A 23,018-nucleotide genomic window follows, 5' to 3' on the forward strand; every position below is an offset into this window, starting at 1 on the left:
AAGGGAGATCCTCCTTGTGGCCAGCCAGTGTCAGAGGCATGGCAACCAAGGCATTTAGACTTCAGGGCACTGACTAGCACACCCAGGTGCCTTTAAACAGGCACAACATCATAGGATGAGACTGCCTTCTCTTCTAAATTACATTGGTTTATCTGTTTTGAGCAACACCAGTTCAGTCTCTTCACTAACCCTTTGTATTTTGTAGTCCCCCACAATGCCAGTGCAATTAACCAAGGTTGAGACAGATACAAATGGTGCTTCCATTAAAAAGAGGGGAAAGGGAGTAGTGTTGGCACCACCAAGTGCTCCCTGATTCTTTACATCTCTGGGAAACTGTCCTGTACCTTATTCCATGTTCTTCCTGCTGCCATCTACAATAATTGGTGTAACTGTCTACTTTGTCTTACTGTCCCAGACAACTATAAAATCCACCCACATGAGCTACTTAATGGCTGAACTTCTTCTGGACACTGCAACACTTTCCAGCAGGCCAGAAATGGTCATGGCTTCAGGTCTGTTGCTTTTCCTTTTAGAGAGCTTGCCCATTTAAGGCCAGAAGTGTCAGCACCTATGCCATCTTGGTGACTCCTTGACTCTGGGCTGTATGCTTTGGAAACTTCATTTGCTGTATAACATGGTGGCTTGCCTCCTGGCAGGGGCATCAGAACAAACATGTTTTGCCAACCTTAAAACAGTTTCATTGGCTGTCTACATGTTTCTTGATTAAATTCATATGGCACTAAGTTCTTACCTTCAAAGCCATTTATGGCCTGGAACTCACATATCCGATTGCATCTCCTATATATTTTAAATATAACTTTATGATTCTCTTACTGTTGGTATGTTTGTGGGCTTAATGTTTGTAGCTTCTGCATATTGCTAGCCATAAACTTAGAAAAGGACGCATTCCCTGTAATACAAAGTATGCTATCACAGACACCAACATTGTTACGGTCCAGGAAAAATAGCTGCAAAGTTGTGTCAGGGCAAGCATTTGTTTGCCCCTTTCTCTTGCTTCCTTAGTTTGTTGCCAGCTCAGCCCCTCATTCCAGTGTCAAATTTTAGATTCCAAGGAAAACATTCCAGACATCATAATGTGATTGTCTTAGACATACTGGAAAATACTGCATAGTTTTCTTCCATCATTATCTTGGGCATTTGGACTTAAAGAGCACTGAACCTAGGGGTTTGTTGTTTTTCTAGAAGTACAGACATCATGACATGGATGATGGGAAGGGAGAAAATATGGGCACAGCAAAGGGAAAAAGTAGCTTTGAGATAATAGGGCTTAATATCCTCACCTGGATAATTTCTCCATTGGAAGCTATTAGGTCTGTTGGGATGGTGACTCTGAAGGAACGACCCACTACAGCAGAGCTGTCTGGAATCCCCACCACTGCTGGCACGCTCTCTCGGAGATCTGAAAGCACCGAATGCATTGAGGCCTCTAGCTGATTTTCCCAGTCCCGTACAACTTCTGAGGCCTCACTAGGCCAGTGGCACTTAACAGAAGTAGTCACCATCAGCACCAGTAAAGTCCTCCCCAGCACTGGGGGCAGCTGTATAAATCCAAGAGTCATTCTCTCTGCATGCACCATGTACAGTATTCTAGCCAGAAAAGGGTATCCAGAAGCCAGCCAGCTATGAAGAGCCACAGCTGTGTATCTACCAGTTCCTCACACCAGATTCATCGTTGCCAGGCTTGAGATCTGTAAGGGGAAAAGAGAGGCATATGATTGTAAACTTTACTGTGTAACTTTTAAATGGTACCCAGGTTTGCCAGTTGGCTAATACATGAAAACTTCTGGCTGCTGAAGTCCAACTGCCCCACACTGTGAATGCTTCCTTTTTAAATGCTACAGAAATGCAAGAGGCCATTCCCTTATTCAAAACAGTTCCTAGACAATTTTAGATAAGCAAAAGCAAATTTCTGCCACCAAAATGAAATTCATTTTTGCAAGACATCCCACCTATACCCTCTTCTCTTTTCTTCCAAGTAATAGGATGGCTTTGAGCCCAGCATCTTGCACTGGGAGCACCTCCATGGGCTGAACAATTCCTGTCCATAGAGTGCAACTTTCTTACCTCCCCCATCACTGCAGCTTAAAGTGCTCCCCAAAATGTTGTTCCAAGTGGGCTTCCTGTCCTGTGGAGCAGCAATTCAAGGGGCATTTTGGCTGCAGCCAAGGGGGTAAGAGAGAAGGTCATGCTCCACAAGTGGAAACTGTTTCATCTGCAGAAATGCTCCGGTGGATCCAAGCCAATATTTTTTGTAAAAAAAAAAGGGAGAGAGGGAGGTTTAGTGTTGCAGGAAGTCAGATTTATAATTTCAGACACAGAAGAAACAAATGTGTTTATCACCACAAATAATAAGTGGAGTTCTTTTCCAAGCTCTGTCTTTGTTAAAAAAAAATAAGGCATACTCTAATGCTCAGATGCCCTTTATGCAAAGTACCAACATTACGCATCCACCAAGACTTTCAGAATTGCTGTTTTTTTCAAAAAAAAAAAAATTAACTTGCTTTGTTTTTCTCTCCCCCCCTCCCATGTTCATTTGTTCAAGATGCTAGCAGAATAGGCCTTAACCCATGCTAGGATTTTATGGAAGCATTCCATTAACAGAAAAGAATGTCTGAACCAATGGCTGATCTTTAGTATTCATTAGAATCTTAGGGATGGTTGTGTGAAGCAGTTACTGATTGAAGAACAGAGGGAATGGAAGACACAGAGGAGAATCACAGGGAAAGACAAACAGGCAAGACTGTCAAATGGCTTCTGTGGCTGCAGTTCTAACACCAGGACAAAATAGTGCTGTCCTTTACTCTGTGTAGAACCTTCCATCACTACTGTATGACAAATCCATAATATGTTGAAACTGGCTGATACACAGCAAGATTCTGGCACAAACACCTCCTTTCTTCAATTCATCAGTGTATTCAAAAGGCCTGCAACTCCATCACAGATACAGGCAGGTGCACCTATTTTTCCCACCTGTGCAAAACTATATGGGAGAAATAAACAGGCAAAACTATTTGGGAGAATCTAAGTTCAGATAATGGCTTAGTTAACACTGCAGTGTTTCCACAGGCAGATGGTTTTCTGCCCACTTTCTCCCCTTCTGATCCAGCCCAAGATGCCCCCTGAAATGTTTCTTCGGGGACACGTAGGAACAGCATAGGAGGGTATTAGGGGTTGAGCAGAATGAGAGGCAAGAAAGTCATGGTCCATGAATGGAAATCCTTCTAACTAGAGAAACACTCTGGTGGAGCCAAGTCTGAAGGCACTGTTACAGGCAACCAAGCCTAAGCAAGGGATTTTGTCTGGTGCCACTGTGGTCATCTTTAAGTCACAGGGTGACGTGTGTCTTGTTTCCTTGAGTTTGACAATTTTACAACAGAAAGGTTCCTTTCACAGGAAACTTTATTACTAGCTGCTGTTATAGCTGCTATTCAATGTGGAATTTATATCGTTTTTGTTTTATGTATTAGAAGTCATCTTGAGTGTTTCAACAGAGGCAGAAAGATGACACAATACATAATATAAAGCACTCTCTTTACACTTTTAGAGGAATGGGTGTGAAATAAAATTATTCTGATCAAATTCTTTGACTCTGGGGTTTTGTCTAAATTGCCAGTAATGGCAAATGATTAATCTTTCCTTGCTTATCATACCAAGTAGCAGCAATACCTTTGAAAATATCCTTGACATCTAAGACTAGCTGATCACTGTTCCTTTAACTATTTCTTCCCAGGAGTGGGGGGAAATAACCCTTGTGAATCTAACAAGAAAGCAGGTGGGATGCAAGCATTTTCACTCAAGACATACTTGGAAGTCTTTGCTTGGCGCCCAAAGGTCATGCAGATGCCTGTAGGAGGTACTTCTTACTTTAGTAAATAAACCTATCTATAGCATTTCAAAACATGCATTTCAATGTACAGAGTTTTTCAGGAGATTAAAACAAATAGTCTCAGACTATTTGTTGCCAGTAGTAGAAAAAATGTTTAAGGGTATAAAGATCAAGAATTAAATTAACACAAAGTTCAGTCCTGTCAAAGATGAAACAAAAATGGAGGAACATTTCATTGTGACACCATCTACTGGCCTGTAAAATACATTCCAGCATCTATTCTTGGAACAAAAAGAAACATGGATTTGAAGCATTATAAGACTTGGCAACAAAAAGACCAGACTTGCTCATGAGCATAGCAGGAGTTCAGTTCAGGGATTCTGAAACTTTCAAGCAACATAATTACAATAAAATTGCCCAGTTTTCCAAAGTAAGCTTGGGTGTTCTTACATCATATGCCACATGGATAAGCACAGACTAGAGCAGTCAACACAAGCTTGTTCTAGAAATGCTTTGGGTCAAAATTGTGGCCCAAAAGGAAGTTTAACTATGGGAGTATATTATTGCCCACCAGATCAAAAGATAGAGGATGATTATAATATGATGAAAGAAATATAGTGGCTAAATATAAAAACTGTCATAATAGGTGATTTTAAATACCTGCAGATTGATTGGGTCAATATGTGTTCTGGTTGGGAAAAAGAGATTGAGTTTCTAGCCGCCCTGAGCCTGCTTCGGCGGGGAGGGCGGGATATAAATAAAAAAAAATTATTATTATTAGACACTCTCAATGACTGTGCTATGGAGCAGATGGTCACAGAACCTACCAGGGGTGGAGCGATCCTGGATTTGGTCCTAAGTAATGCTCAAGACCTGATGAGAGATGTAAAAGTGATTGCGCTGCTTGGGAGCAGTGACCATAATGTTGTTGATTTCACCATTTGTATAAATAGGGAGTTGTCCCAAAAGACCAACACAACCACTTTTAACTTTAAAAAGGGTAAATTCTCTGAGATGAGGAAGCATGTGGAGAGGAAACTGAAAGGAAAGGTAAATAGGGTCAAAACCCTTGGGGAAGCTTGGAGGCTACTTAAAACTACAATCTAGAAACTCAGATAAATATATACCACAAATCAGGAAGGGCACAAAAAAGTATTTAAAAAGCCTGCGTGGTTAACAAACGAAGTACCAGAAGCTGTAAAAGGTAAGAAGAATCCTTTAAGTGTGGAAGGCTAGTCCAAGTGAGGTTAATAAAAGGGAACACAGGCTGTGGCCGGGGCCAGCCCTACGACGCCTGGAGCCCCAGGCAGACTTACGCCCACACGCCCCTGGGCTGACCTCATCCCCATTTTCTCTCCACTCCGCTTTCCTCCCCCAGCATGCTCGGATGCCAGCCTTGTGCTTACCTGCTTTGGCAGGCATCAGAATAGCGCTCTCTCTTAATAAAGAGCAGAACGAGGCTTCGCTTCCCCCTCCCTTCCTGTTGCGGACGAAGCCTCTTCCTGCTTTTTATTATTGCAATGCCGGCCGAAATAGGTAAGCACAAGACTAATATCGCTACTCTGAATGCGCAGGGGGGGGGGGGGCGCAGGCCACCTTCTGTGTCTCCCCCCATCGTGCTCAGAGTAGTGATGCTAGTCTCGTGCTTACCTACTTTGGCCGGCACTGCAATAGACCCTTCTCTTAATAGAAAGCAGGAAGAGGCTTTGTTTTCACCCCTCCCTTCCGGAACAGGAAGTAAGGGGGGAGTGAAGCCTTGTTCTGTTCTCTATTAAGAGAGAGAGAGCTATTCTGATGCCCGCCGAAGCAGGTAAGCACAAGGCTGGTGTCTGAGCATGCCGAAGGGTAGAGGTGGCCTGCCCACCCCCACCGAAATGTCCTGCGACAGTCAGGCATTTGTCTTGGGTGCCCGGGGGGGGGCCCAATTCGATGCCCCAGGCAAATGCCTAATTTGCCTAGTGCAGGGGTAGGGAACGTTGGATCTCCAGATGTTTTTTGCCTACAACTCCCATCAGCCCCAGCCATTGGCCATGCTGGCAGGGGCTGATGGGAGTAGTAGGCAAAAAACATCTGGAAAGCCAACGTTCCCTACCCCTGGCCTAGTGGGTGAGCCAGCCCTGGCTGTGGCAAATCTAATGCAAGTCTGTGATCAGGCAGGCAAAAAGGGACTATGAGGAGAATATTGCAAAAAACAAAGACCAACAATAAAAATTTCTTCAAATATATAAGAATCAGGAAACCAGCCAGGGAGGCAGTGGGGCTTTTGGATGACCAAGTAAAAGGATTACGGAAGGAGGACAGGGAAACTGCTGAGAAGCTAAATGCATTTTTTTGCCTCCGTCTTCACTGTGGAAAATAAGTGTTTGCCCACTCCAGAACCATTAATTTTGGGAGGGGGGTTGAAAGACTTGATTCAGATTGAGGTGATGGGAGAGGAGGTCCTACAACTGATAGACAAATTAAAAACTGATGTCACCAGGCCCAGATGGCATGCATCCAAGAGTTCTGAAAGAACTCAAAGGTGAAATTGTGGATCTCCTAACAAAAATATGTAATCTTTCATTGAAATCTGCCTCCATTCCTGAGGACTGGAAGGTAGCAAACGTCACCCCCATCTTTAAAAAGGTTCCAGAGGAGATCCAGGAAATTACAGGCCAGTCATTCTGACTTCAATACCGGGAAAGTTGGTGAAAACCATTATCAAAGTGAGAATTAGCAGGCACATTGATGAACAAAAGTTATTGAGGAAGATTCAGCATGGGTTCTGTAAGGGAAGATCTTGTCTCACTAACCTGTTAAGAGTTCTTTGAGGGGGTGAATAAACATGTGGACAATAGAAGTTTACCTTGACTTCCAGAAAGCTTTTGATAAAGTTCCTCATTGAAGGCTCCTTAGTAATTTAATTGATTTTATTATTGCGATCATTGGGGGGTTTTTTCACAAACAATTTTATTATTTTTTTCATATTTTTACAGGTAGAAACAGTTACATAGCTGTACAGCAACTGAACTACATCTGTGTCTAACAGCATATTCTCCCATTAGTTGTCAAACAAGCAATTATTGAGTCTAAGAATTACAAGATAAAACTCTCCAATGCAACTTAAGACAAAATAATACTCTTATAAATTACACATCTGTTGACAGAGGCAGTATATTGAGGATCTATATCAATTTTATCCAGAACCGGGTACCATTTAGCATAAAATTTCCCAATTGCTTTAACAATTGCTGAGAGTTAATATCAGCAGTAATTTTCTCTAAAGTAATATACTCCCGAATCTTACGCATCCAGCTATCTACACTCAGGGGACCGGTGGACTTCCAGTTTTGTGCTATGATGGTTTTGGCCGCTGTTTTAAGAGTTATAAGTAATGAGATTTTGGAATCTGATGCTTTCAGATTGCCAGTTATTTGAGAGAATTACCTCTGGTCACCTAGGAACCGATATGCCTGTGATATTTTCAATTAGGGGCAAAACCTTGTTCCAAAAGGCTTGAGCCACCAGACACCCCCACCAGCAATGAGTGAAGGAGGCAACTATTCCACATTGTCGCCAACAGAGTGAAGATTGAAGTGAGCTAATACGAACTAGTTGGCGTGGCGTGCGATACCATCGTGCCATTACTTTATAGTTTTGTTGCAAGGTATTGATTGAGTTTGTATGAATAGCTTCAGTTTCCCAAATAAAGTCCCACTGGGAACTGGTTAATGTGATGTAGCTTTCCTGTTGCCAATGTGCACAATATGAGGGCTGAGTCTCACAAGCTTTTTGAATTAATATATTATAGATTTGCGAAATAAGACCTTTAAATTTAGGACAGGATCTAGAAAAAATATTTTCAAATTATGTCTGGGGGCGGGAAGTAATTTCTCGACCTAAGGGACTATTCAAAAAGTGACTTAGCTGTAGGTATTCAAACCATGGAATCTTGGTCAATGTTTTCTTTTCTAATTGAGCTTTGGTTAGTAACTTCCTGTTTGAAAATAGTTGGAAAATAAATGTAACTGACGCCTTCTTCCAGGTGGCAAATGAAGAAAAACGCTGCATCAGGAGAAACCATGTTTGCCCTGTAAAAGAAGTTAAGAAAGACAATCCAGGGGCCAATTCCTGAAGGACCTGGTCCCAGACATTGAGTAAGGCTTGTATGAATGGGTACAAAATTTGCCAACCTGGTCTCTTTTTTCTTAAGTCAAATAATTTGGTTCGAGAGGGAAGAGCTCCCTTCGGCCTGGGTGGACGTTTTGCCCACCATTTCACAGCCAGTTAGAGCGTCACAGGCCCGGGTAGAATAATGGTGTTTTTCACCTTGTTTGAGAAATTTGGAAAGATTTTGGGTAGCCCAGGAGGATCTGGACTTACCCTTCGCTCTTCCCACCATCTAATCCAGGTAAGATGTGGTCCCAAACCAGGAGGAATATACAATTTGTGTGGAGCAGAGAGAGAGCAGTTCTTTCAGGCATCCACCATGTTCCACAGCGCCCCCCCCCCCCCGCGATTATCGTTCTATGATCTGATGTAAGTCGCCCTGAGCCCGCCCTAGCGGGGAGGGCAGGGTATAAATCAAACTAAACATAAACATAAGCTCAAGAGTCATGGAGTAATAGGACAGGTCCTCTTGTCGATCAAAAATTGGCTAATTAATAGGAAGCAGAGAGTGAGTATAAATGGGCAACCTTCGCAGTGGAAGATGGTAAGCAGTGGGGTGCCGCAGTACTGGGTCCCATGCTGTTTAACTTGTTCATTAATTATTTGGAGTTGGGAGTAAGCAATGAAGTGGCCAAGTTTGCAGATGACACTAAATTGTTCAGGGTGGTGAGAACTAGGGGTGTGCAAAAAAAATAATAATTCGGAATTAATCAGATTTGGAAATATACGGGGCCAAAATATTCAGAATACCGTATATTTCCGAATACCGGTATTCAGAATAGCCGTATATACTGAAGATATATGGCTATTTCCAAATATATGGCCCAATTATACCCTATGGGCCATTGAAATCAATGGCAAAATAGGGTATACTGGAAGCCACCTGGAGGGGAGGGGGGTTGAGGGAGAGCCCCCAAATTCACAGGGGACTCTCCCCTATGAACTTCCCAAGTCCCAAAAAGATTGGGCCACGGGTTCCCATTCCAGGGGCACCCAAAGAGGGTTCCTCTAGCCCACCATTATACCCCACGGGCCATTGAAATCAATGGCAAAATAGTGTATATTGGAAGCCGCCTGGAGGGGAGGAGGTTCGAGGAAGAGCCCCCAAATTTCCAGGGGACCTTCAAGGGACTCTTCCCTATGAACCCCCAAGTCCCAAAAAGATTGGGCCAGAGGTTCCCATTCCAGGGGAACCCAAAGAGGGTGCCCCTATCCCACCATTATACCCTATGGGCCATTGAACTCGATGGCAAAATAGGGTATAATCAGAGGCTACTGGGGGGCAGGGGTTTGAGGGAGAGCCCACAAAGCTGCATGGAACTCTCAGACTCCAAAAATAGCTCTATAAAAACATGAAAGTGACCCAGCCCACACACCAACCCCCTCACAACAACCAGAGGTAATTAAAAAAACCCAAAATGTGACAGAAAGAAACTTAACTTTTAACAACCCCCCCCCCCAAAAAAAAAACCAGAACCAGGAAAAGGAACAACAGGGACACGATGAAAAACCAACAGTAACAGATCTAAACAGATCACTGAGAAAAGGCCAACGAACTCAACTGTTAAAAAGGTGACCTTTTTAACAATGAAAATTAGGCGAAACACCCCCCCCCCCAAAGAACCAGAAGAGAAAAGGAACAGCAGCAGCACAACACAGCAGCAACAAATCAAACACAGAATCCTTTTAAAACAGTAAAAAATTGACTTTTAACAATACAGGAACTTAACCAACCCCTCCCCCCCAAAAAAAACCTTCACCCTAACCCCAAGCCACCCAAATCAGGAAAAGTAAAAGGACGCTGCACTTTTAAAAGTCCACTCACTAAAGTTAGATATAGGCAAATTGGCAACCACCCCACCCCAAGCCCCCACCTCCAGCAGAACCCCCTAACCCCAAATAAGCTACCTACCCACTCAAATCTGGATAAGTAAAGGGATTCTGAGTCTTAAAAAGTCCTTTTACTTTTATCCTAACTAAAATAAAAACAAGAACGCCAAGACTGTCTTACCTTAGATGCCTTCTCCAGGTAGGTCAGGCAAGACTGAGTGAGAGCAGCAGCAGAGGCCAAGGGCCAGCGCAGCACAATCTCTCTCACACACCAATACCAACACAGCAGCAAAGGAATGAAGTCCAGCCAGGCAGACTCCTTAAAAAGGTTTTCTGGCTCTACACAGAGCAGTTTCAAAAAATACCACTGCTCTGTGATTGGCCAAAGAACAGTGTTTACTTGAATACCCAAGTAAACAAAAGAACAACAATGTTGCTGATGGCTGGGGGATTAGCCCAGCCATCAGCTACACAACAGCCCTGCAAAGCATGCATTTGAAATGCTTTTTGCAAATGAATGCTTTGGATTGGCTGCTGGGGCTTCTCTCCCCCTCCCTCCCTGATCCCAGGGAAGCTATGGGAGAGGCAGGAAAAGGCTTCCAAAGGTGGGAAAGGAGACAAGCAGCTTCCCTGAGGCTGCAGAAGCTCCTTTCCCACCTTTTACATTGAGTTCCGTATACTTCCGAATATTGATTCGGAAGTATACGGGGAGCGTATACAGCTCCCGTATAATGGCTTCTAATTGGATTCGGAAGTATATAACGCCACATACTTCCAAATCAGGGGGTATTCAGTCTATTCGATTTGGCTGAACCGTCTCTTAGTGAGAACCAGAGACGATTGTGAGGCACTCCAAAGGGATCTGTTGAGGCTGGGCGAGTGGGCGTCAACATGGCAAATGAGGTTCAACATGGCCAAGTGCAAAGTAATGCACTTTGGGGCCAAAAATGCTAACTATAAATACAAGTCGATGGGGTGTGAACTGGTGGAGACTGACCAAGAGAGAGGTCTTGGGGTCGTGGCAGATAACTCACTGAAAATGTTGAGACAGTGGATGATTGCAATAAAAAAGGTCAATGCCATGCTGGGAATTATTACGAAGGGAACTGAAAACAAATCAGCCAGTATCGTAATGCCCCTATATAAATCGATGGTGCGGCCTCATTTGGAATACTGTGTACAATTCTGGTCACCACATCTGAAAAAAGATATTATAGCATTGGAAAAAGTGCAGAAAAGGGCAACTGGAATGATTAAAGGTTTGGAACACTTTCCCTATGAAGAAAGGTTAAAACGCTTGGGGTTCTTTAGCTTGAAGAAACATCGACTGTGGGGTGACATAATAGAGGTTTACAAGATTATGCATGAGATAGAAAAGGTAGAGAAAGAAACACTTTTCTCCCTTTCTCACAATATGAGAACTCATGGTCATTCAATGAAATTGCTGAGCAGTCAAGGTTAGAACTGATAAAAGGAAGTACTTCTTCGCTCAAAGGGTGATTAACACATGGAATTCACTGCCACAGGAGGTGATGGCAGCTACAAGCATAGACAGCTTCAAAAGGGGATTGGATAAGCATATGGAGCAGAGGTCCATCAGTGGCTATTAGCCACAGCTTATCATTGGAACTCTCAGTCTGGGATAGTAATGCTCTGTATTCTGGGTGCTTGGGGGGGGGGGGGTACAGTGGGAAGGCTTCAAGTCTCCTGGCCCCACTGGTGGACCTCCTAATGGCACTTGGGTTTCTTGGCCACTGTGTGACACAGAGTGTTGGACTGGATGGACATTGGCCCAATCCAACATGGCTTCTCTTATGTTCTTATGTTGTTTTCACATGCAACCAACATCAAGTTAGCAAATATGAACAGTAATAAGGTGCCTTTTCCCAGAATCACTTCCTTGATCAGATCTTACTGTATTTATTTCACTCACACAGTTTCAAGTACATCTGTCACTAGCAATAGGGAAATGCAGCCCATGGGAGCAATCTAGAAAGGAAAAAAAGCATGACTGCTGAAAACCATGTGCCCCAGAAAGGAAAAGTTACTTAATTTTTGCTATTTATTGTGAACATCCACTGCCAGCCCTAAATCACCATATATTCCAATCTCATAGCATTCTGCAAAAAATGGTCTAGTAGCAAGACCAACTTAAACTGATGGATGAGACTACACCAGGAATTTTGGCTCAGACATTTATTGGGAGAATGACACATTCCAAGCTGCCTCCTACACTCCAGCCACTCATTTCTTCATTAAATTGAAATGGCACAAATATATTTTTTTAATACTACCAGGTATACAACATAATAAATGGAACATTAGATCGCTCAAGCCAATTAATGTGAAACTAGAGTTATTAAGAAATCTCCTCTAGAAGCCCCGATTGCCAGCATTCATCAGTTCACGTTTGGAGAAACTATCCCAGCGTCTTGCATTCATAATACCTTTTGTAATGTTACCAGACTTCAAGGAAGTCATTCCAGTCTTGTCTAAAGACACTATAAAATTCATTCATTTGCTGCATACTTAAGGCCATTATCTGTCACTCCAAATTCCAAACATAAGTGTTTTGCAAGTTTTGATAGTTCTTCAAGAAATTCCATATGATCTGAAACACTGTATTCATGAAGACAGATTCAGATGTGTAACTGTGTTGGTCTGAATCAGAAGAACAAAGTTTGAGTTGGATAAAACTTTGTTGGTCTTAAAAGTTGCCAATGGACTCAGGATGTATTCATGGTAAAAGTGTTGCAGAAGATCTACCATATTATTTGCTACTGTGCCCAATATGTAAAGAATTAAGCTTTACATATCTGTAAATGTCAATCTTTGGAAGGATCTTTTGGTCATACAGACCGGGGGGGATCAAATTTGTGCCAGTCAGAGATAGTGATATTCTGGAAAAGTTTGTGGGTTTCACTTCTACAGCTGCAACGATGTGATAAAATTATCTACAAGTGATTAACTGTTTTTAAAATAACAAGTCTGATTGGCGCCTTCTCTGTGCTTTTTATGCTTTCTAGAACTATGGTTTCATTAAAATTTACCAAAGCAAATTCATGCATTAAGTAAGGCAACAGAAACTGGAAAAACCACATTCCTGATAAGAGGGGGGAATAAAATAATTTGGATAAAAAACCTGTTCAGAAGGCTGCAAGCAAACTCACTGAACAGAGCTGAGGATCATAACTCCTCTCCCCAAGAACAGCACACACACAAGAAGTGTACTGGGTTCAGAAAACTCATGACACACCATTTCTCAAATTGGGATTGGACACAATTTTGCACTTAGAATGTCATGACTGAGGGTTCCCCAGAGTTTTGTTCATAATTTCAATGGCATTGCTAAAGAGAGGGAATACGAACTCTGATACATGTCTGATCACGAAAAGTAACAGTAGCTTGGAAAACACCATGCTGAACAGAACCAGAACACATGAATTTGGAAGCTAAATAAAGACAGAGGGACTATGCTGCAAATGAGCAAGTATACCCACTAATATTTAGAGAATGGGGCTGCATTAGTTTAAAAGGTGGGTTAGTGCGATGACAGAAAAACTGAGCTAGCTAAGCAAGGGCATTTAAAGAAGGCTGTTTTTAATTCTGTCAGATATCTTCTTGAAGAATGAAGTGTTAATCTTTGTAATTATGTTTGTTCTCAAACAATACAAGAATTTAATGTAAATCAAATATTTAATAACCTTTGCAAATAACAAAAGGAAGAAGATGCTACTACTCCATTGTTAAATGATAATTTATTTATTTACTAGGAGTAAGGCCTGTTGTGAAGAAAACTACAACAGGCTCTAGGAGGCAGTTCTGGGGGAGTGCCCCCCCCTGCTGTCTTCCCACCCATCCAAGTGAAGGAATTCATTCCTCCTCCCCGCCCCTCAAGGGGAGCTGATCTCTGCTATTTGGAGAGCAGTTGTAATTCTGAGTGATCTCCAGCCCTCACCTGGAGATTGGCAACAGTGGTTCCCCATGAGGAAATGGCATTGTACCTGTCTGAGGTCCCATCCCTCCTCAAACCCCAACCACTCCAGGCCCCTCCCCTAAAATATCCAGAAATTTCCCAACCTGGAGTTGGCAATCCTATCTCCTTCCTTTATCTGCACCACTGACTTCAGCTTTTCATTGCCCCCCCGTTCCCTGCAGCCTCTACATAAGATAAGGTCAGTCTCTCTCCCTGGGAGGTGGGGCAAAGCAGCTTACATCAATCTCCTCTCCCTCCTTTGACCTGAACAACAACCCTGTGAGGCAGGTTAGACTGGAAGTAAGCCCTAATGCCTATACCCTCTTCAAACTCCACCACAGAATCTCCAGGGATTTCCCACCAACCTGGAAAGGTATCACTAAAGGCTGCTGGGTGAGTGCCCCCCCCTCGCTGTCTTCCCACCCACCCAAGAAAAGGCATTCTCTCCCCCTCTCCACTTCAAGGGAAGCTGATCTCTGCCATCTGGACTCCAGACAACAGATCTCTCTCCCCATCCTGGAGAAAATAACTTACTTGGAGGGTGAACCGTATGACATATTCCCTGAGCTCGCTCTCTTTCTTGACAAAAGCAGCCTGGGTAGCCTAGCAACAGTCTCTGGCTAGCACTTCCCAGGGGGCAGCCATGGGCTCAAAGGAAGCACTCTCAGTGGGGCCTGTTATCCTTGACTATTTCTGTGGCCTTTGGAGGTTGTATATGCTGGGAGGCCTTTTGTGAGGCCGCAGTAGTTCAACAGCCCTTTCTGAGGCCAGTTGACAGGACACAGAGAAGAGTTGGAGATGTGGCTGTCTCTGAGGTAAGACTGCTTTTGGCAGTTTGTTCAACATTCCTGGGCCTGCAGTAGGCAGGGGAGTCACCCAATGGAAGGCCAGCGATGGTGACTGATGTGTAATGGTCCAATAGTGTGTTCCCACAATAACTGCCAGAACTAAGGTTGGTTGCCTTTTACTGACAGAATCAGCTTTGCTGGCTAGCAACAGCCACTTGGGTGGGAGAGAGGAGCAGACTTAACCAATGGCATGCAAGTATTCTTGATTGAGAGTTTGACAAGCCAAAGGTTGATACCCCACAGTCCCACCAAGCCCCAACCAATCAGGATGGTCAGATCTGCCACCATGACAGGAGAATTATTATTATATAAGATTTCACTGGATTTATTGGCCACCTGTTCCCTGTGAGCAGGGCTCAGGGCAGCTTACAACAATGTGAAATACAAAAGCTAGATAGAAATCGAAATTAAAATCAGATCAATACAAAAGTTCACAGTCAGATCAATACAAAGGTAAAAGCATAGTACTGCATAGATTCTTGACTGGAGTCACATCCCCTCATGCCTGAATTGCCAATAGAACTGCTACCCACCTATTCTATTTTGCAGCTCTTCTACCAATGCTCTAACATGCAACTTTCAGCACAACTTGTAAAAATTTCTAGACATGTCCTATGCAATCTCACTCTGCAGCTTGAACATACTCCACACATTCTGAGTAAGTGATACACCTTTCTTATTTTCTCAGAAAGAGCCTGCAGCAATTTCACATAACTATTAATATTCTCCTAATGCACATGCTAACACTGTGTTTAGCAGAACTCTTTCTCCTTGTCTTTAATATAGCTAGGAAGAAAGACAAAAATGAACTTTTGAAATATGTCTTTAATTCTATGCATCATTAATATCTTGATTTGTGATTAACTCAAAAAGCACCAAACTGAAGCCTTATTTTTGTATCTAAAATTGAAATGTTGAGCGAAATATTTGATTTTTGAGGTCCAGCATTATATGTATGACACAACAGGATACAGACAATACTACACTGCAACAAGTTATAAACATTTATGGCTACTGACCAAACAGCCAGGACATTTACTTTCCATCTCCTGAAACACCCTTGCCTTTTGCCACTAATTACCAGCCTTGCTTCTGGAAAGTTCTGAGCACTTAAGTGTGCCAGTCTGTAAGGTGAATCTAAACTGGTCTGTGATGAACATCTTCACGAAATGGATCTTAGTTTGGATTCAAGATGATAAATGAAATCTGTCCACTTTGCAAGTGCCCCTTTGTCTCTAAACAAATATAACTACACAGTGCAAAAGGCATTTGGATTACCTGACTGGAAGTTTTATGTTCCCAAATAAGACTTTTATTTAGTTGCAAGCCAATATCACTACATCTAGGTGTAAACAGGTAGGCCCAATGCCAATTACAAAAGCAATTAAACCAAGTCAAAAACAAATAAGGTAAGGGTCTCTCTCAACATTCTCACAGATGGGGACTTACCAGGAAAGCAGAAAAATATGACTTTCTAAAGGATACATAAGAAAAAGAAAGGCAGTTGGAAAATCAGTAAATCTCTTCCAGGAGCACAGAATATTTTATTTAGCATATAAGGGATACAGATGTTACGGTGAAAGCAAGGGGGGGGGTCCCCTGAAAATTGCCCCTCAGGTTTTCCCATGGTATACTGGGAAATGTTAAGGAATACTAAAAATTCTTATGATTTTTTTTAATTAAAATGATTGAAATGCTTTTTAAGAAAAGGTTTTGCTCACTCAAAATGTATAGTATGAAAGTCTAACAACTCTTTCAGTTTGGAACACTAGAAGAACGGAGCATTGGCACTTACCTGAAGGATCCTTCTCTTCAGTGGGGGGAAGTCATCCAGAAGTGGTTAGGTCACGCCTCTGTTCTCTCGATAGGGCTATGCAAATTTCTTTTGTTATGTGTGGCTCCTGTCAGAGAGACCCGGCTGACCTCTCCAGTTATGTCCAAGCTTTGTTCTGTGCAGTGTCTCGGTTCTCTGTGTTCTTCTTTTGTTCAACTTGCTATTGCCTCTTTTTCTTTCTCTCCCCCCTCTTTGTTTTGTCTTGTTGACTTGTAATTTGTCTGTAGTTTTATTTGAGGGAGGGATGTGGATGACTTTGCCCCCACTGAAGAGAAGGATCCTTCAGGTAAGAGCCAATGCTCTGTTCTCCTTCAGTGGGGGGAAGTCACCCAGAAGTGGTTAGCAGTACTCAAGCTGGTTTCTGGGGTGGGTTTTTCTTTTTCTGCCTTTCCTTTTTTTTTTTTTTTTGGTACTCACGGTTCCAAAACTTGCTGTAAGACCTTTCTGCCGAAAGCAGAAGCCACTTGGTCTATTCTGTAGTGTCTCACAAAAGGTTGAGAAGGAGGTCCAGGTAGCAGCTCTGCAAGATCTCTGTTGTGGCCCTTGTGGCAAATGCTGCAGTGGCCGCTGCAGACCTGGTGGAATGTGCCATGACCGATCCTGGTGGGGGTAATCCCTGAACCTCATACGCCTTGGCAATGCATTGTTTGATCCAATAGGCCACGGTAGCCTTAGAGGCCTTTTCCCCTTGATTCTGTGAACAATGTGAGACAAATAGAGAATATGTCTGCCGGAATGACTGAGTCCTGTTCAGGTATATACGCAAGGCCCTGCACACATCAAGTTTGTGCCATGACTTCTCTTTTGGATGTGTTGGATTAGGACAGAAAGACGGAAGGATGACTGGTTGGTTAAGGTAAAAATATGAGTTTACCTTCGAGAGAAACGAGGGGTTTGTCCTCAATGTCACTGAGTCTTTTTGGAATATGCACAGTTCCTTCCTAGTAGACAGGGTCGCAATTTTGGAGACTCTTTGTGCTGATGTTATGGCTACTAGGAAGGCCACTTTGTATTATAGGTAGCGCAGCTCTACTTTCCTTAGAGGCTCAAATGGGGGTGCTGTTAGAGACCTGAGGACTTTTGGGAGACTCCATGTGGGAAACCTGTGATGGACTGGTGGCGCCATCTGTCTAGTTCCCAAGAGGAACCTCTTCACGTTTGTTTTTGGACAGGCTCTTGAGCTTCCACTGGCCCAAACAGGCCTGCAGTGCCGTCACCTGGTGCTCAAGTGTGTTCCAGCCATCAAAGAGAAAGAGCACTACCTCTTTGTAAGATGCTTGCAATGGGTCCCGGTTGTTTTTGTACGCCCACTTGGTAAAAGTTGTCCACATGTGGTTGTAAATCCGTCTAGTTGCTGGTCGCTTGGCCTGAACCATGATTTCGACCACCTCCCTGGGGAACTCCTGGGTCTCTAACTCTGACCTCTCAACCTCCATACTGTCAGTTATAACCATTCTGGGTCTGGGTATAGCACAGGACTTTGGTGTAATAAATTCAGTCTGAGTGGCAGTCTCCATGGTTCTGAGGTCACCATCTGTACCAGGTCGGAGAACCATGGTCTCCTTGGCCAGTAGGGGGCCACAAGCAGCACTTCTGCCTGCTCCCCCCGATCCTGTTCAGAATCCAGCCTAGCAGGGGTGGCAGTGGGAAGGCATACAGGAGTCCTTTGGGCCTTGGGTGCATCAGCACATCCATCCCTTCTGCAGCTGGCTCTTTGAATCTGGAAAGGAATCGGTTCACTTGACAGTTTCTCGAGGTTGCTAGAAGATCCATTACAGGAAGTCCAAATCTGTTCACTATCTGGGTGAAGACTTCTCTGTTCAAGGCCCACTATCCTGGGTCCAGGTCCTTCCTGCTCAGTCAGTCCGCCTGGCAGTTGGCCTGGCCCTTGAGGTGCTCCGCTCTTATGCTTGTGACATTCTCTTCCGCCTATAGGAGCAGAGCTCATGCTTCCTGAAAGAGGGACCTTGATCTGGTGCCCCCTTGCCGGTTTATGTGAGCCTTCGTTGTCATGTCGGTGTGCACAAGAACGTGGCGGTCCTTCAGCAAGTGGCTGAAGGCTACCAGTGCCAGTCTGACTGCCCGTAGCTCCAGCCAGTTGATGCTGTGCTTCGTTTCTGTCTCTGACCATTTTCCTTGTGCTACCTGATGCCCGCAGAGTGTTCCCCAGCCTCGCTTGCTGGCATCTGTTGTGACCACATCTGTTGTGGCTGGAGGAAGCTGGTCCCTTTGCTCAGGTTCACTGACATTGTCCACCATTTCAGCTCCTTCTTGAGGTTGTCTGTCACCACAATCCATCTGTGGCTCCGTCTGGCAATGTCCTTCTGGTAGGGAAGAAGCATCCACTATAAGGCTCTGGCATGAAAATATGCCCAGGGTACTATGTCTATGCAGGAGATCATCAGCCCCTGGACCGCTGCCAGATGCATTAGGTCGGCTTGCCTCTGAGACCTGATGCCCGTCACCATGTTGTGGATCTTTTATTTGTCCTCTGGTAGAAACACAGTGGCTTGGGATGTACACACCCTGGCCCTGAGATGCACTAGGTCTCTCACTGGTATCATGTTGCTCTTGTCCTCATTGATGAGGAACCCATGCATGCGCAGGAGGGCAGCTGTCCTCCCTGTGTGATGCATGGCTGTTGTGTGGTCCCTTACCCATAGTAAAATATCGTCCAGATACGGGTAAGTATGAATGCCCTCCAGGCGAAGACATGCCACCAATGCCATCATTACCTTGGTGAAGACCCTAGGCGCTGAAGAAAGACCAAAGGGCAAGGCTTTGTATTGGAAATGCTGCCTTTGGAAATAAAACCGGAGGAAACATCTGGATTCCAAGTGTATGGGAATATGTAGATAAGCCTCCTTGAGGCCCATGGATGTAAGGAAGTCCCCTTGCTGCAGCACTTGTAGAATATGTTGCAGGGACTCCACTCTGAACTTCCATTTTTGCACCCACTTGTTGAGGCCACTCAGGTTCAACACCGCTCTCCAGTCCCCTGATTTCTTTGGAACAACAAACAGGATGGAGTAGACCCCTCTGTAGTGTTGTTTCTCTGGAACTTCCTCTATTGCTCCTATGTCCCATAGGTGCTGGATGGCATGTTGTAGCAGTAGTCGTCTGCCTTTTAATTTCGGTGCTGGGGAGGGTGTGAAGCTATAAGGTGGGGTAGTGTTGAACTCTATTTTGTAGCCTTGATGAATGATGGACCGGTCTGTGGTGGTGTTGCTCCAAGTCTCTGCAAATGCCTGGAGCCAGTCTCCAATCTGATAGTCATGCAGTCTGCTTCTTGGTTGCAGCACCCTTGTCATTCCTGAAGGATGTGGGTTTTCTTGAGTTGTTTCTGGATCCATGCCTGGATGGTCTGAAGCCTCTATAGTCTTTGCTGTCCCAGCCTCAACTTGATTAGCGAAAGCTCCGAAAGGACTGTGCAGGTCAGCTTTTGTAGTCCTTGTCCTTACGGAAAGATGATGAAGGCATGGCCTTTTTCTTTTCCATTGTTTCTACCAGAACCTTATCCAGGTTTGATTCGCCAAAAAGCAGTCTGTCTGAGAACTTCTCTGTAGATAGATTGCTCTTGGAGAGAGTGTCCACTTTCCAATGTTTTAGCCAGATGTTGCTACGAATTATGATGCCTGCTGCCTGTGCCCTGGCACAGAACTGAACACTGTCCTGCGATGCATCCGAAGCAAACTCAGCTGCTCTCTTTATTTTTAAAAGGGCCCTCCTTAGCTCCACTGGTGAGACATCTGGGTTCTGGAGAAGACTGTTTGCCCAAATGACAATGGCTCTAGTGAAATTTGAGAGTACTGCTGCAGAACGCAGGGCTAGTGACATTGCCTCATGAGCTTTTTTGAGAGCAGTCTCATTCTTTCTGTTGTAGTATCCTTCAGAGCATTTTCCCCATCCTTTGTTAAAACAGCTCCAGAATGTAGAGCTACCACGGGCGCACCCACCAGGGGAACCTTTAGGTCCTCCATTGTCTCTGCTGGTAACATATATAGTTTCTTGGCCACTGATAACAAAGAGTTCCTGCCTCCAGGGATGGCCCACTCTGCCTTCATGATATTGTCGAAGAAGTCTGGGAAGGGAGAAATGGTCTGTACCTTGACTGGTTTCTTGAAGCTCCTTGTGTCCCGTTGAGCTGAAACTGAGGATATAGGCTTCTCTGTTTCCTGCATCTGGTAGTTCAGTGTGGAAATCACCTTACTCAGCAATCGCTGGAAGTGTTCCATTTGAAGCAGTATAGATGAGGAGGTCTGAGATTCAGATTCTTCCCCTGACCATTCACCATCCTCCTTTTCTAATCCTCCCTCTCCCAGAGAAGCAATCAAGGATGATCTGTCTGATCCAGATGAGGGGGGGGGGGAGTCTCTGCTGAAAGCTATTGCGATCATTGCTACTACTTAAAAGTGCAAGCCGCTCTGCCCCAGCCTCTTCCTCCCCTGAGGCCTCTGATGCTTCTGGTTGCGCAGGGATGGCAGGGCCTCTAGATCTCTTAGAGGAGGGTTAGGGGAGACCTTGATCCTGAAGAGGAATTGGGGGAAGCATGGTCTCTGTGACCCCTGTGCCCTTGGATGCTGACCTTCCCCTCTGCACTGAAGCAGGGTGATCCTCTGCTGTGCAGGTCACCCCCCTTGTGTTCCAAAGCTGGGTGCCCATTGGGAAGGAAGGGGCCAAGGAGACCCCATCATAGGCCAAAACCAGGGGGGGCTGCCTGAAACTGCGGGGGTAAGAAGGGGCCGGATGCCATGTTGTAGCATGTTGCTCCCTGCTGCTGTAAGGGCTGAAGTGGCTGTGAAGGCCCTAGGGGGTGTTGGCTAGTCTGCCCCCAACTCCCAGACACCCCTGAACCTAAGCCTGGCCCCGGGGCCGGTTCTGGGACTCCTTCATCAGGCCCTCCCCCAGGGGCTGGAATGGGCTCACCACGTGGGCTCACCGGTCCTTTTTGCTCCCTGCAGTGTCTACTTGCTTCCTTTCCACCAGCTGCCCTGTCGGCCAACTTCTTAGTCACTTTCTTCGGGTGCAGAGGGGAGCGAGAGCCTGAATACTTGGACCACTCAACCTCCCTGTCACCGCTGCTGTTCTTTGCCAGGGGCTTCTTCTCAGCCTTTCTGATGGTTGTTCCGTTGCTAGCTGCAGTCTTACTCGTTCCCCCCTTCACCTCCGAAGCCTCAGGGGTTAATGGGTCTGATGCCGCTACTTCCTCTGACTCCCATGCCGGCCCCTCCACTCCGCCCCCCCCACCGGAGCCTTGGACGGGGGAGGGGGCCTCTTCCTGCCGGTCTTCTTGGACGGTGTGGAAACAGTCTCTGCAGCCAGCATTCCCTGATCGCTCGTGCTTTTGCTGCAAAACTCTCTTCCCAAGGCTCTGACTATAAACAGCACCATGTGCTCGCTTTTTTTTTAAAGCTTGGAGCAGGAGCTCAAGTGACCTATCGAGCACAGGGCTATACAGAACTGAGAGAGGAGAGGTCAGCCGGGTCTCTCTGATAGGAGCCACACATAACAAAAGAAATTTGCATAGCCCTATCGAGTGAGCAGAGGCGTGACCTAACCACTTCTGGATGACTTCCCCCCACTGAAGAAGAACTCCTATGCAATTCTTCTTTTGGAATGAGTGAAATGTATTAATATAGCATCATGATGCAGCAGCATGCAGCTCTTACTTTAGTGATGAGCATACTTGCAATTTTGCTTTTAGAAAACTAAGGTATTTATAAATATCCATAAATATCCCCAAGTAACACAATTGTATATGCTTACTAAATTAGTGATGCATCTTACTTTAAAGCTGCACAATAAGTTTAGGTTTGGTAGGAAAATACTGCATATATTTCCATTACACCCCAAATGGCAGGGCTTCCCCCTCCCCAAGAAAATGGGAAAATGTGCCTCCTCTCAAAAAAAGTGTCAATTCCTGGAAATTTTACATCTCTCAAGGGCACTGCTTTTTGATCTGATCTCAGGAGGTTCTCAATACAACAATTAAACCAGAAACAATAATAATACCTAACAGGACAGACACTCCCCTGTAGCCAGGAGGCACTGCCTGTCTTATGGGAAGCACCCTTACATGCAATGGGGTCCCCTTTTTCCTGACCTAAAATGGAAGCTGCTTGTCAAGGGAAGGGAACAGGCCAAGGGAAACACTCTGCACAGGCCAGAGACATGTCTGGGCTTGTTCTGACTGAATAGAGGCATCCTCCAAGCCAACTCCTGCATCACCCTCCCAACCCCCATAATGGTTTGGGTAAAGACAGTTGGGTTCTCAGGTAAAGTATCTTTTATCTTAATCTCTGGCTAGCACTAATGGCTGATCTTTTCTACCTTCCTGCTCCTGCCTGGCATCTTTTGTCTTACCTCTATTGCTAATGCAGACCATGCTACACAAATCTTTTCTTTCCCTTTTGAAACCAAATTGATATCAACCATTAGGCCCATCATGGCTCTTCCTGACAAACCATTAAGGGTCATTCTTGTCCTTTTGGAAAGACCCATCAGTGACCATTTAGAGTCATCATAGCTCTGGAA

The 23,018-nt window shown here is 44.6% G+C and overlaps 1 protein-coding gene across 1 annotated transcript in view; it reads right to left on the reverse strand.

The window, feature by feature from the left end:
- DAG1 (dystroglycan 1) overlaps window positions 1-23,018 on the reverse strand; it is a 102,600-nt gene that overhangs the window by 23,652 nt on the left and 55,930 nt on the right. Inside the window, exon 2 of the mRNA XM_060240102.1 lies at window positions 1,302-1,709. Coding sequence (XP_060096085.1) covers window positions 1,302-1,598 — 297 coding nt within the window. The 5' untranslated portion in view covers window positions 1,599-1,709. The remainder of the gene's footprint in view (window positions 1-1,301; window positions 1,710-23,018) is intronic.

This window comes from Heteronotia binoei, chromosome 5 (assembly GCF_032191835.1).
Source record: "Heteronotia binoei isolate CCM8104 ecotype False Entrance Well chromosome 5, APGP_CSIRO_Hbin_v1, whole genome shotgun sequence".
Taxonomy (NCBI): Eukaryota; Metazoa; Chordata; class Lepidosauria; order Squamata; family Gekkonidae; genus Heteronotia; species Heteronotia binoei.